Here is a 13,060-nt window from a genome sequence, read left to right on the forward strand (position 1 = left end):
TTAACCTCTCCACTTACTCTTCCCCTTCCCCTTCCCCTTCCCCACCCGCCCCTCAAACCCATCCAACCCACTCCTCTCCAACCTCTCCTCCAACAACCCCAAAATAACCTCATTATTCATATCCGTAAACGGGCAATGCGTATTCCCCACCACGCCCAAATCCTCCTTCAGCTTCACCACCTCCGCATTCCCCCCATACAGGTTAATCAGCTCCGCACAAAGCCTACTCTGCACCACCATTTCCTCCCAAAACCCGCTCCCCGTCTCAGGGCGGTTATCCCCCCAAACAAACTGCACAAAATCCAACTTTGCTAACCTCCTCCACGCCTCCTGCGTCACCACCAACGGCCCAAATGGCTCATCCCTCCTGTCGGTGACGTTATGCCCCTCGGGAAAAACGTACCCCGCGCTCTCATACGCCACAATCCCCCTTATCTTCCCAACCGTCTCATCGCTCAGCGTAGCCGCAAGCAACGCCCTCAGACCCGCGGCAGAATTCGTCAGGTAAACCAACCCCCCTCTTTCTGCTCCTTGCTCAGTGTGAACAGCCCCTTTGGCGGCTACTTCAGCGTGGAGGAGGATGTGCTCGTAGTCATCAAACTCCACATACCTACCCCCGGTAGCTTGCTCCCAGCTTAGTCTTTTGACCTCAGGGTCCTCGGGCCATTGCAAGCCAGGCCACCAGTTGAGGTAGGACGGTCCGAAATTCCAGGCGAGGAAGTTGTCCTGGTCGCGGTAGGTGACGTCGTAGCGGTGGGGTTTGCAAGCCCAGTTTGCGCGGCCGAGGCGAGGGGCTTCGAAGAGGTAGACGGGGTAGCCTAGGCGGAGGAGGAGGTCTTTGAACCCGGGCCCGCCGTCCCAGCGGTTTTGGAAGGTTTGGGTGGAGGAGGAGTGCCAGAGGACGAGGGAGGTTGTCCGGCGGAGGTGGCCTTGGGGGGGGGAGTGGAGGGGAATGAAGTATTCCTGGGGGAAAAGGTCAGCGGAAATGGGCGGGAAAGAAAACGAGAATGGGGGCACGTACGAAATACCCGTGATCACAGGTTATTGTCTGGCCTGGACGTCGGGGGTCGGGCACGATCTTGCTGCCAATGTTGAAGCCGCCGGTATGAGACAAGACAATGGCCTTTTCCTGGTTCGAGTGGGTGAACGCCCATGGATCAGGTGCCGCCGCCTGCTGCTGTCCCAGACCCAAGAGAGGGAGGGACAGAACGAGAGCAGCAGCAGATCGGTACAGCTTGGTCATGACGGATAGGTGGTGGTGTGCCTCTTTGAACGGGTGCGGCTGCTCGAACCCAACCATCCCCAAGAAAGGGAGGCCACCTCAACTTAAACTTGACCCAACCCATCCCCCCGGGAGAAACTGGTCCTCAGACAATGCGGCCTGTCCCCAATCCCAACACGCCTCTCCTGCACCAACCTACCGCGTCCGACTCCTCTCGGTGATAGAAAACCGAAGCCAAGACCCAAGCCAAGAGAATAAGCTCTGCAGTCACCCCCTTCTATTAACCAATACCACTCCATCCAGGTGGTTGATGTGGTCACACAACAGCATGTGCAACCACGTTTAACCAAACATTACACAGACCAAAGTACAAGCCTTTTGCTATTAGAATTATGTAAATCCCCCATGAACACCCATCTGGTATAAAGTAACATCAGCCAAGGCCCCAATATATGTACCCCCTAAATCAGTCCACCCACCGCGTGAAAATTGCCTGCCGGACCAACTCAACCATAGCAAGAAAATGTCCCATCTCAGCCCGCATCATACCCTCCCCCTCCCCCCTCCCGGGGCCTGGGCCCACACCTCGCTCCCAGGAAGCTCTGCCACCGGACTCAGATCGTGGTGCGGTGGAAACTCCTGCACCTCTCTCCCATCTAGCTCCCCCACCCCCGGACGTGCTGCCCCATCAGTATTAACCTTTTGATTTCCATTCGCCGTTGGCCCTTTCTTCCCTGCCGCGGCAGCAGCAGTATTATTCCCTTCAAGCTCACTTCTCATGCTCCAGGGCCGTGTCACCGCTTTTCCGTCCGCTTCCGAGACAGGGTTGGAGTCAGCTTCGGATGCGCGAGGGGACGGGACAGGCGCGAATGCCTTTTTTGGCTTTTCCCCGCCTTCTTCAATACCGGCGACACCAGAGGCAGATCGGCGGTTCTTCCGGTTGTAGTGCCAGAGGGTGAGCAGAGTAGCAATCAGTATGAGCCCTCCTATGGCAGCTCCTATGCCAATGCCGATCTTGGCGCCAGAGTTCAGGCCGCCGCCTGAAGAAGAGCTCCCGCCACCACCACCGGTTGGGTCCGAGCCAGAGTCCGAGCCCGTTCCCGAGTCTGAGCCTGGCGAGCCTGTCTCTGATGGTATCGGGCTGCTGCTGGTATTTGATGATCCTGTATTTGGCGGTTGGCCTGTTGTTCCTGGTTGTGGTTGCGATTGCGATGGGGATTGCGATTGGGAACTGGACTGACCTCCACCATTCCCCTCACCGGTCGTTTGAGCCGGAGGAGATGTATTTGTCGGCTCATTCCCCGGAAAGAATGAAACAGTCCCCCCAGTCGTCTGCGGCAACCTAGCAATATCCGCCAGCCGTGGCGAATTGTTGATGGCGACAGTCGTCGACGCAGCATCAGTACAGCTGCAATAAGCACCATTCTGCAGCGTAGTCGGGCTTCCCTCCTGAGGACACGGAGCCCAATCACCACCGCTGTCATCGCAAACCGTCAAAGCGATCCACGGCTGGTCGATACCATACTTGTCAGGACAGCTCCCATCTCTGTATGATTCGTCGGTGCACCCGGCGAGATAGGTCAGGTCTGCTCCGTATGATCCTGGCGTGCCGTGGACGCCGAAGCAAGCGTTGTTGCTGAGACAGACATCTCCCGCTCCGCAGCACGTCACTGGTCCAAAGGCGGCATTTCCGCACGGGATGAAGCTTCTGTCGAGCTCGTTGCCTGCGGATCCGTAGCAGGTTCCGTTGCTGATGTAAATGTCGCCCATTTTCTGTTGTTTCTCACCTAGGTGGTTGTCGGAATGCTGAATTCATGCTGTCGGGCATTCAAACAATGATAGTAGCGGCATCATGATTCTTGAGGGTTGGTGAGGAGGGGAGCGGGAAGGTCTGATGACGTCGATGATAGCATGACGTTGCAGTGCCAACCCCTGTTGATCAACTTTTGGTGTCTGGACCAGATTGTCGCCGTTGAGTGTGAGCAAAGAACTTGGCTGCTGCAGGGAATATTTTGGCGGCGTTGATTGGCAAGCTGTCATATGATGGATCGTTTGGGTGCTGGCGAGTTGGTGAAGCGATTGGGAGTTCATCGCTTGAACAGCCTGTGAGCGTGCCAAGACGGCACGCGTGGTGTGGTGATGGTCTCACCAGGCACAATCCGAGGCCATTCTAGAACATGTCATCGCTGTTGTTCTTCAGTGATGAGTAAACGAAAGAAAAGAATTCCCTAGATCGGTCATTCTTCGTCTGTATCAAACACTCTGTTCTCATTCGTTGCAGTCTGGGGAGAACTTGGCTCGCAGTGAACATGAGCCGTGGGTGTTCGAAAATTCCCGGTGTGAGAGGCTCATGTGAGAAAACTGCTGTAATGTCTTCTGGCCGTGAAAACCGTCAGTTAATTCAGAAAAGAACTCCCCCATCTAGAGCTCAAGTTGAATGATATCGGCCTCGCGATAAAGTTGAACCAGTGAGAAGAGCTCTCCCGATGCCAGCGACTGCCGAGACACGAAGCTTGGCGCGCTCCCCTTGTTCTCGGGCGCTGCCGCCAGGAGAAGCAAAGAAGCCGCCAATCCAACTCTGGCTAGACTCTGATCTCGGGTTGATTCTAACCGAGAGAGGTCTTGTTGTTTTCCTGAGCATCATCTTCCTGATCCCATTCCCCGATTCGCATCGCAAGACATTGTGCCATTCGCCAAAATCATTCGTCCCAGGTTCAGCACTCAAGATCACCATAGCATTGCATCCCGTCGTGACAAACCTCCCAATAACTACTATCTTTAACCCTCCCCCTGCCAAGACGGGCGCTTGGCAAAGTCAAGGCATGATAGCCGTCTCAAAACCACCCCGGATTTCCACGATTTCTCCTCCCCAGACGATCCGAACAATGTTTCTCATCGATCGCCTGATCCTTCCATGCATTCTTCCTTCCTCCCTCGAACCGCTGTCCCAAATGGAGCGGCTGCAAATCCCGCGACAGTGGTGAATTCCTTGGGTTGAAACCGCACACCCCCTGAGAATGCCACTCCAAAACCACCAAAACATCCAAGCGCTACCACCATCGTGGGTTTCCGACTCCACCAGGGGGGAATTAGTGAACCTCCTTCGGCAACATGATCCGATCGACACAGAGCCTCACTCAACTATAAATCTCCCACCTCCCTCCCTACCTCTCCAACATCTTCTTTTCGTCTTTAAGCCAGTCTTCAATTCCGCCGTCTATTCCCGTCCCCCTTTCCTTCAACCTTCTCTTCAATTCTCTGTCTTCATACCACAAAACACCCACATTCATTCCGCCGGTCGGGTCCTTCTTCTTTTTTTATCTTTTTCCACAACGCTAAAATCAAGTCTCAACTTCCCCTTTCAACCACACCATCTCTCAAAATGAAGTTCCTCACCCCCCTCGTCCTCGCCATGGCAGCCTTCACAACCGCCATGCCCGCGGCTGAGAACCCCGCCGTCCCCGCCATCGCCGCCCGCCAGAACCAGAACCGCCCTGTCCCCCGCGGCACCTGCTGCGTGGCCAACACATCCCTCAAGCAGGACTCATGCTTCGCCGCCAACGGCCAGCCCGGCCGCTGCGTCCCCGGTGGTAACAACTGTATGTCTTTTCCCAATCTCTCTTTCCTCAGTCAGGGACTGATGCTAACACAAACACAAACAGGCGGCTCCAGACTCAGCTGCGTAGCCAACAGCCAGCTGACCTGCACCAACAACATCATCGAGCGTGGCAAGAACCTCTGCCGCGCCCGGGCCGGCAACGGCCGCTTATTTGATGGCGCGAGGTTGATCAACAACTTGAACCAGGCCACCGTCAACTAAAAAGAAGAAGATGAAACTTTGAATAGGAGGGGATAACTGCCAGGAAGAAAGAGGGGGACTGGAATCCATAATAGACAACTTAATAGACGGTTGCAAAACAACACCACAACCCCATGCATGTGAAGTGAATCAGTGTCTGAATTTCATAACTCATAACCCTGGCTTAACACCCTTCAAACTTCCCAGCCAGTCATTGCTCATATTGCCCGCAGCCGCAAATGCCAACCCCAACACCCATCTATTTATCAGCCACAGGAAAATCCTTGCCCGTATTCTTCTTGTACTGGTCCCGAATGAAATCACTGATCTGCTCATCCTTAGCCTGCTCGATGGCGCTCTCGTTGGACTGATCGCCCTGTCCGAGGACGTGTTGCTGGAAGAGGTCGACTCCTATTTTTATTTTTTTATTTGTTAGTGGTGATGACGTACTGGAGTGGGTAAGGTTGGTTGGTGGATCAAACGTACCCTTATCGAGAGGATCCTCCTTCTTCTCCGACTCCTTGCCGCCGCCGGCGAGGCTGTTAAACTTGTCCATTAGGCCGCCGCTCGAGGAGGAAGACTGGTCGGTGGGGTTGGTGGTGGTGGGGTTGTTGGAGTGGTCGGCGGGTTGGGAGGCGTTGTTTCCGCCGGTGACTTTGTTGAGGAAGTCCATGTTGGGTAGGGATGTGGTTTGGTTGTAAAGGTTGGATATGGAAGATTTGTTTGAGGAAAGCTATGGTTGTATTGCTGGATGTTGATGGGGAGATTTGAAAGCAGAGGTTTGAATTGAAAAGGAGGGGTTTTAAACACGGGAGGGAGCCACAGCCGTGGGACGGGGACGGGGACGACGATGATGTCATTGGTCGTCTGCTGGCAGGAACACGACATAGTTCTCCGCTTTCTTTAAACGAAGCGACGGGGAGTGGGAAGGGGCGGAGGCGCAAGCTTGAAATGCCCGTAACACTATCAGGTGTCAGATAAACGAATGGGATCTTGATTCTGCGGTGCGAGTCAGAAACAGGTGGGCGAGGAATCGCCAATGGGGAGAGTGCAAGGTGAGACATGTAAGTCAATCAGCTGGGCATGGATCCATGGACTGGTCTAGATCTGGGTTGTGTATCTTGAGAGATCCATGAACAATCATATCATCGGGACTCGTCATCAAAGTGGGGGACGGCATTGTGGTATCTCTACATGCCGGGGTATCCAACCCCATGACAACTACTCTGGCTTCTGCCCAGTGATAACCAAGAAATCAAAAATGGCGTGCGCATTCCCCCTCTTCGCCGAAGCCCTCACCTCGGCATTCAACGCCGACACCTCGTCCTGCGACCACCCCAGCACATCCCTAAACAGCGACGCCGTGAACGCCTCGACACCCTCGATGAAATTGACCGCCATCAACGTTCCCACCTCCTTCAACCTCGCATCTCTCGGCCAGCTACCAATCGGCAGCCTAAACTTCTGCACTTCGACATTGATGAACCCAGCATCCTTCACCCACTTCTCCATCTGCGGCGCCGGATCCAACGTCCGCCCAATCTTGTCGCACGCCAAGATCAAGCCCTCCATCATGCGAACCATGGCATTGTCCTTGCTCAGGGTACCATCCTGAGAGTACAGCGTGTTGGCCGACTCCTGAAACTCAACCCACCCACCCGGCTTGACATTGTCATACATCTGCTTCACCAGCCTCGGCCAGTCCCTGATACCGCCCGCCATGTACCGACAGTGGATGTAATCATACGGCTCGACGTTCACGCCGGCATGCACCCAGTCGAGCTCGACATCGTCGACGATGAACTGCACATTGGGCGGCACCCACCTCGGCTGGATGGGGCTGAGGTCGTTGCCGATGATCTCCTTTGCGCCAGGGTGATCCTCCCCAAGGTGGATGGCCCAGAGTCCAGTTCCGGTACCGATGTCGAGGATGCGGAGCCCGTCGTCGGGGTTGATGGGCGCGAGGAACAAGCGGTGGTTGAGCGTGCACCAGAAGGCGTGGTGGACCAGGTCGAGACGCTCCTGCTCGCGCTCGTCGTTGGGGAAGGAGTAGCTCCCGGCTTGGTAGGAGTGGTAGCGGCGGCCATGTTTCCACTCGTAGTTGACGAGGCTGCTGTGGAGGGAGGTGGTGGACGAGGTGGCTGCTTCTTGGCTCTGGGCGAACTTGTCAAAGTCTTGGTCGACTTCGACGCGCTGGGTGTCGTGTTCGATGAGGGTCATTTTTTGAGTACCTAGTAGCAAGCAAACGCGCTGGTCGTCAAGTCAAGTGGTTTGTTGATGGAGGAGGAGCATTGCGACAAGAGAAGAGGAGAGAGGCGTGGTAACACAGTCAGAGGTGGCATGCATGGAATTTTTAACAGGCCACAACACAACACAACACAACACAGCACAACACACCAAGCTGTTTGGGGGTTCGCAGGCAGGGAAAAGGTTGAATGTGGGGGCGTGTTAGGCTCGGAAGAAGTCTTTGCTGCAGCACGGAGGGGGTCTTGGGCCGGCGTTAGCGAGGGGGTTAGCGAATGAGGGCGGGAGGGGCCATGACCGAAGTGCGTGCAGATGATCCCCTGCCACGTCGGGACCCCGCCCGGATCCAGCTCCGTTCCGTCCCCGGCCAGTCAGGTGCGGGGGTGAATCCTGGAATGCGCCCTCGGACCACTCATATGGCGCACGCCTGGTGACCCCTCTCTGTCTGACTATGTCTCACGCCATTGCCTTTGGTTGTGATGCTGGACGAGAGAACGAGGCTGGACTAGAATACGAGGCTGGTGAGCATTCTCATGTCTCTCCTCCGGTGGGAAGGCAGCATAGTGCTCAGCTGTGTGTGTATGTTCCCTCATCGTGACTCCAGAAAACGGTGTGTAATCAGCCACTGATCTTCATCAATCTACGCCCCTGCTGCTGTCATGTTCAACCCCATCTTCCCCTTCCTCGAAATGACTCCCAGCTTCAGGGAGCTGATCCAAGTATTGGTGGTACTGAGGCCAAAACCACCGCCAAGGATACCATACCTAGGCAAAGGGGCAACGTGATGAATAGAACACAGCTTCTCATTGATCTTTCCATGGTGGAAACCTTCGTTCAAACAACCAAGATTGAAAGGGACATGGCTCATGTTGAGTTTTTGTAAGTGTAGCCTGATCAATGGAAGACTGCCAGAATTCAGAAAGCGGGGAAACGCATCTTATAATTCTTATCTCAACTTAACAGATGGCTTCGATAGCAGGAAATCAATAGGCAGGCAAGCTCAGGAAAGGGGCGCGACTGGAAACAGACCAAGCAGAAAGGAAGGATTAATAATGCGGATAATACTTACTACAGTAGTCGACAGTCCTAATCCATACCCGACATGAAGAAAAAGAAAAAGCCCCCTGCAGTGCTTCGGCCTACACCTCTCATCACCACCCGTCTTCCCTCCATTGTCCCACTTCGTGACTGTGCAGGTATAAAGCACTCCTCCATCACTTCTAGAAATCCTTCTCCGGGTCAATCCATGAGAACCCTATTCTGACATCACCACCTCCTCCTCAACCCACAATGTTGTCCTCAAGACTGAACCACCCTCCTCCCCTTTAATGCCTCTTATCTTGGGCAGTCTTCCCTTTCTCTTGAGCAGTCGTGTTAGTACAAATATCAATATCAATCATATCCCTCAGCAGGACTTTCCCTTGAGACCCCAGAAATCCCTCTCGTGTCTTGCGTGAAAACGGTTCCAAGAAACTGTATTTAAATACTCGTGGTACATATCATCCTCATCCTCAGAATCACCCTCGATGATCTCGTCGTCGTCATTTTGCAGTGCCATAGCTTCATAATGTAGAGCCTGATCCTGGATGTACTCCTGAAGCAATCTGGGCCGATGTCGACGGTTCAACCTCGCAGACGGGACCGGGTAACCGGCGTTTACGGGCTGCTGTCCAATGTTTCTACCTTGGCCATCGTTGGCTCCAGGCATTTGTGCACCTGGGTTCACTGGTTGGAAGCTCTACTGCTCGGGCGTGCGGGCCAGGAAATATCGGGGATCGATGGTCCCAGCTGGGTTGAGCCCCTGGAGGTTTGTCTGGCCTTTTAAGACTGGATAATGCATTGAACCTCCCATGTTGTGACCGGCGGGAGACATCAGAGGGCCTGGCCTGTGGCGGTTGGATAGGGACCCTGGGAGATATCTAGGGGTTATGGTTCCTGTCGGAGTCAGGCCTTGGCGGTTTGTTTGCGTGTTGAGGGCTCATGGTTGCATTGGCGAGGAGAATGAGAGAAGTCGGGGATCGATGAAACGTGAAAGCTCGTCGTGGGGATTTTCTTGGGTTGAGGTCGGAACCCTGGCCGAAACAGTGCTGCTGGACTGATGCTGGGCATCAAAAGTGTCAATTCTGAAGAGATTGACGAGACATAGCATTCTCCATGCGACCATAGGAAGCATTCCTGGGTGGATGCTGGCGGGAAGTACTTTCCAAACTAGGATGCGAAGGATTCCCCATGCCATCATATGAAGACCTCTCCATGCTAGGAACAGTTTGCTGCATGTTAGCATAGGCACGTTGCCGACTAGGAGGCCCAGGAAAAGCTCGATGATGAAGCGGACCAGCCACAATGTTTTGGTGAGGCATGGCGGGCTGTTGTTGCTGAGCACGCTCGAGTTGCCGACGTTCAGCCTGCATTTTCGCTTGAGCTCTTCGTCCAGCTCGAATGGCATATGATACGCGTGGCTTCCTTGCTGACACATGTACTCGTCGGCGGGGGTGGCGGTGGAGGAGGCCGAGGTGGTGGTGGCCTACCAAACCCACCAAGTCCACCTTGCGCAACCCCTGGTCCCAGGACCATCGCCATCCTCGTGGCCTGTAAGTAAGACCGATTATTGTTTAGGTTTGGCCATATTACCTCATCATTTGTTAGAGTAAAATGTAGTGGGATGGCAAGCAAGGTATTGGCCACTTCTTACCTTGCTTTGTGCGAAAAGCCACGGCGGCAATCTATCGATCTGATCTACGAAACTGTTAGGCCCTGTCTAGGGATGATGGAAAACGCGCCCGGAGCACCTGTGGCGCAAAATTGAACACTTACAGGTTGGATGGGAAATGCGTACCAAACCTCCGACTGATCGATGTCGTGGTGTTAGTATAGTCGGTGGTACCGCAATGCAGGGCATAGAAGGAAGACGCCAAACTCAACCACGGAGCAAAGTTGTGAGAAAAGATGAACTGCACAGGCCAGGTTGGCCCAAACCACAGGATGGAGTGAACTGCGGGCTGCCCCACAACACAGAGCGATTCCTCCGTTGCAAAAGTGCTGGTGTGGAACGGGAAATGGACGTGATGTAGGTCTTATATGTAAGGCTTGGCCGAGCAGGAATCAGTCAAGGGGGGCAGGCAGGGCTTTGGTGAGCTTGCCAGATGAAATACGAGGTCTTCCCCTATAGAGATGGCCCTAGTACACTGTCCTGTGAGATACCTACCTTGACTTGCTTCCACCAGCTATATGAAACAACGTTCAATTACATTCTTCTTCAACTCAACTGTCTGGGTTTCTGAACTCAACACCGTGCTGCGTTTTCACAGCTTCCCGTCCTTGCAACTTTGCTCAACCTTCCTGAACTCGAAGTCGTACACCAGCGAACTCTCAAAGAACCCCTCCCTATCACTATAAGATAACACAGCTTGGTTGTGGTTGATTCCATTCTAAGTCGCCCTCCAAAATGTCATCTTCATTATACCTAGTCATCATGCGCCACCCCGTCTTGACGAGGCGCGAGCGCCGAAAGATATCGAGGATTGAGGACACCCGTCGGGTTTACATCTTGAGGCACCTCACCGCCCGAATGCCCGTGGCGAAGTTGCTGCTAGCTAACCCTATGCCCTGGAAGGTACCTTGGGCCGATAACACCCGTCGGATTTTCACCTCGAAACATTTGTCCACCTGAACTCTCGTACCGAAATCTCTGCTGGCCAGGCGGAGGCGAAGGGAAATATTGAGGATCAATCACCAGGGCGGGGTTTACACCTAAGAGGTTGTGATCTCTCCTGCACCAATCTTCTGGCCGTAACCGGTACCTTGACCGCAACCATGGTTCTGACCGGTAAATATTGCTGGGGCTGTAGCTAACACTCTCGCCGTACCTGACTAGTGTCCCCCCCCGTGTAACCGATGTTGGGGATATAACCAGTGTTGTGGGCATAACCAGTGTTTAGGTCAAAAGTAAAGTGAATAGAAAAGAAGTGTTTATAATACAAGGAAGATTACAGTGATAAAACAATCCAACAGAAGATATCTTCCGCGCTCAGTTCTACCCCTCATGTAACTAGGTAGCTCCGCAAGGACCCCTATTCCGCTTTCATTTAGTTATACAAGAAACAAACCATAGCCAACTCCCACTTCGCATATAGCTTATGTAGGCACCGGAATCGTCGCCGTGTTTGCGCCGGTTCGACGAGGTTCCAGGTAGATATCTGGGATCAGTTGCACCCTCTGGGTTTAACCCATCTAGCAGAGGTACCAGGACCACTGTCTGCTTTCCCCGAAGGGCTTGGTGTGTGCCCTGGGGGCGGATTTGAGACGGGAAGTGCGGTCGGGGTATCCTTAATGGTCGTGGGTCGATGTATCTCAGGTCATCTGAGTCAGATCCGGCCCCGCGGGGGAGGGGGGGAGGCATTGAAAGCGACGGATCAAAGCCATACGTCTGATGGGGATGGTTGTAGGAGGCATCGTCCATGCGACCATACGTCGTTCTCTGCATGCCAGAGGCATTGTCCTGTTTGGCGCTAGTACCAAGAGGATTTCGGAATGGATTATTTTGCGGTATGGAGTTATAGCTGCTTGGTTGTTGTCCAGAAGTGGTGTACTGTTGGGCATACTGAAGAACAGCTCCCCTGATCGTTGAGACTTCTGCTGGGTGTGCTGTGCTAAGGGGTAGGATGTGGCTGGTATGTTAATTGAGAGGGAGTGCTGCTTAGAACAGGCTGCTGAGAGGTTGGGTAACTCGACTCCGCGCGGTGATGATCGCTGGCAAGAAATTGCCCGCTCTGAGGAGTCTGCTGCTGGCCATTGGACAACCCATTCGTAGCATGACCATGGCCAGGATGGATTGGACCTTGACAACGCCCTCGAGCATGGCCAGTCCGAGCAGAGACACGCGCTTTTCCGGGTCTTCTTTGTGCATGGCGCTGGGAAACTCTCCGCCAAGTTTCTTTGGCGGGTGACCCGGGCCTTGCCTTGTGAATGTCGATCAGGTGGCGCCCCATATTGCGTTTATTGGCAAGGGGTTGATATCGGGCGGCTCCCACGATGGAATCCGTGTCGATTGGACACAGCTTGCAACGGTATCGGCGGTCTTTTCTCGGCTTTTCGATGTCAGATTCGGAAGTGTCCGGTAGACCGTCCAGGATAGATACCGGCGGCGGCGGCGGCGCGCCGCCTCCAGCACTACCAATGCCGCCTTGGGCCGATGGGTCAATCACTAAAGCCATAGTGCTGGGACTACCTGGTCTTAACATTTGTTAATATGAACGAAACGGATAGGGGGGAATAATGAACTGTTCTTACCTTGCTTCCTACTGAGGGCTACTAAATGAAACGATCAGGGTGGTCGAAAAAAAGTCAGGGGCTATTGGAGGCAATGTTGGAAAAAGCGACTCTTCAGTAAGCAAAGTGCAGTAAATCGCAAGTGGGAAAATAACAACCTAGGTATCGACTGGCTTAGACACTGGTTAGAGCGAACGGTAGGATGAGCAGGTGTGGTGTTGAGCACTGCTTACCACCTTGCTTGCTTCTCAGAGAGGTGTGGGCTTTTCTCTGATGGTTTTGGGGGAAAGGGTAGCCGAATCATGAAGCAGAGGAGAAAAAGCAAAACAGAGAGCAGCATGGCCCACATGTTGTGATTGAGTGAAGGGAGTGAATACCATGAGCCGACCAGACCCACTCCCGACGTTGGCGGTTAACGAGCATCAGTAGAGAGAGGTGCAAACTCAAGCGCTATCAATCATCATACTGTTGACGTTGAGCCGGTAAGGGTGAACGTGGGTTAACAGCGATGTGAAACGCACATCAGT

General features: G+C 53.8%; 6 protein-coding genes across 6 annotated transcripts; 1 reads left to right on the plus strand and 5 right to left on the minus strand.

The window, feature by feature from the left end:
* QC761_302550 (uncharacterized protein) lies at positions 1-1,300 on the minus strand (the record flags this gene model as incomplete). Its single annotated transcript, XM_062877393.1, has 2 exons — positions 1-963; positions 1,022-1,300. 2 exons carry the CDS (start codon positions 1,298-1,300, stop codon positions 1-3), a joined length of 1,242 nt encoding a protein of 413 aa, XP_062733121.1.
* Positions 1,301-1,765: 465 nt separating this feature from the next.
* Positions 1,766-2,992, minus strand: QC761_302540 (uncharacterized protein; the record flags this gene model as incomplete). The annotated part of the gene is made up of 2 exons (XM_062877392.1): positions 1,766-2,385; positions 2,464-2,992. The coding sequence occupies 2 exons, from the start codon at positions 2,990-2,992 to the stop codon at positions 1,766-1,768; spliced, it is 1,149 nt and encodes a 382-aa protein (XP_062733122.1).
* Positions 2,993-4,425: 1,433 nt separating this feature from the next.
* Positions 4,426-5,148, plus strand: QC761_302530 (uncharacterized protein). Its single transcript, XM_062877391.1, has 2 exons — positions 4,426-4,821; positions 4,885-5,148. The coding sequence occupies exons 1-2, from the start codon at positions 4,605-4,607 to the stop codon at positions 5,040-5,042; spliced, it is 375 nt and encodes a 124-aa protein (XP_062733123.1). The 5' UTR covers positions 4,426-4,604; the 3' UTR covers positions 5,043-5,148.
* Positions 5,149-5,280: 132 nt separating this feature from the next.
* QC761_302520 (uncharacterized protein) lies at positions 5,281-5,694 on the minus strand (the record flags this gene model as incomplete). The annotated part of the gene is made up of 2 exons (XM_062877390.1): positions 5,281-5,432; positions 5,508-5,694. 2 exons carry the CDS (start codon positions 5,692-5,694, stop codon positions 5,281-5,283), a joined length of 339 nt encoding a protein of 112 aa, XP_062733124.1.
* Positions 5,695-6,242: 548 nt separating this feature from the next.
* On the minus strand, positions 6,243-7,241 carry QC761_302510 (uncharacterized protein; the record flags this gene model as incomplete). The annotated part of the gene is made up of 1 exon (XM_062877389.1): positions 6,243-7,241. The coding sequence occupies one exon, from the start codon at positions 7,239-7,241 to the stop codon at positions 6,243-6,245; it is 999 nt and encodes a 332-aa protein (XP_062733125.1).
* A 1,429-nt stretch (positions 7,242-8,670) lies between these two features.
* On the minus strand, positions 8,671-8,973 carry QC761_0049680 (uncharacterized protein; the record flags this gene model as incomplete). The annotated part of the gene is made up of 1 exon (XM_062872463.1): positions 8,671-8,973. The coding sequence occupies one exon, from the start codon at positions 8,971-8,973 to the stop codon at positions 8,671-8,673; it is 303 nt and encodes a 100-aa protein (XP_062733126.1).
* Positions 8,974-13,060: the final 4,087 nt, after the last annotated feature.

This window comes from Podospora bellae-mahoneyi, chromosome 3 (genome assembly GCF_035222275.1).
Source record: "Podospora bellae-mahoneyi strain CBS 112042 chromosome 3, whole genome shotgun sequence".
Lineage (NCBI taxonomy): Eukaryota > Fungi > Ascomycota > Sordariomycetes > Sordariales > Podosporaceae > Podospora > Podospora bellae-mahoneyi.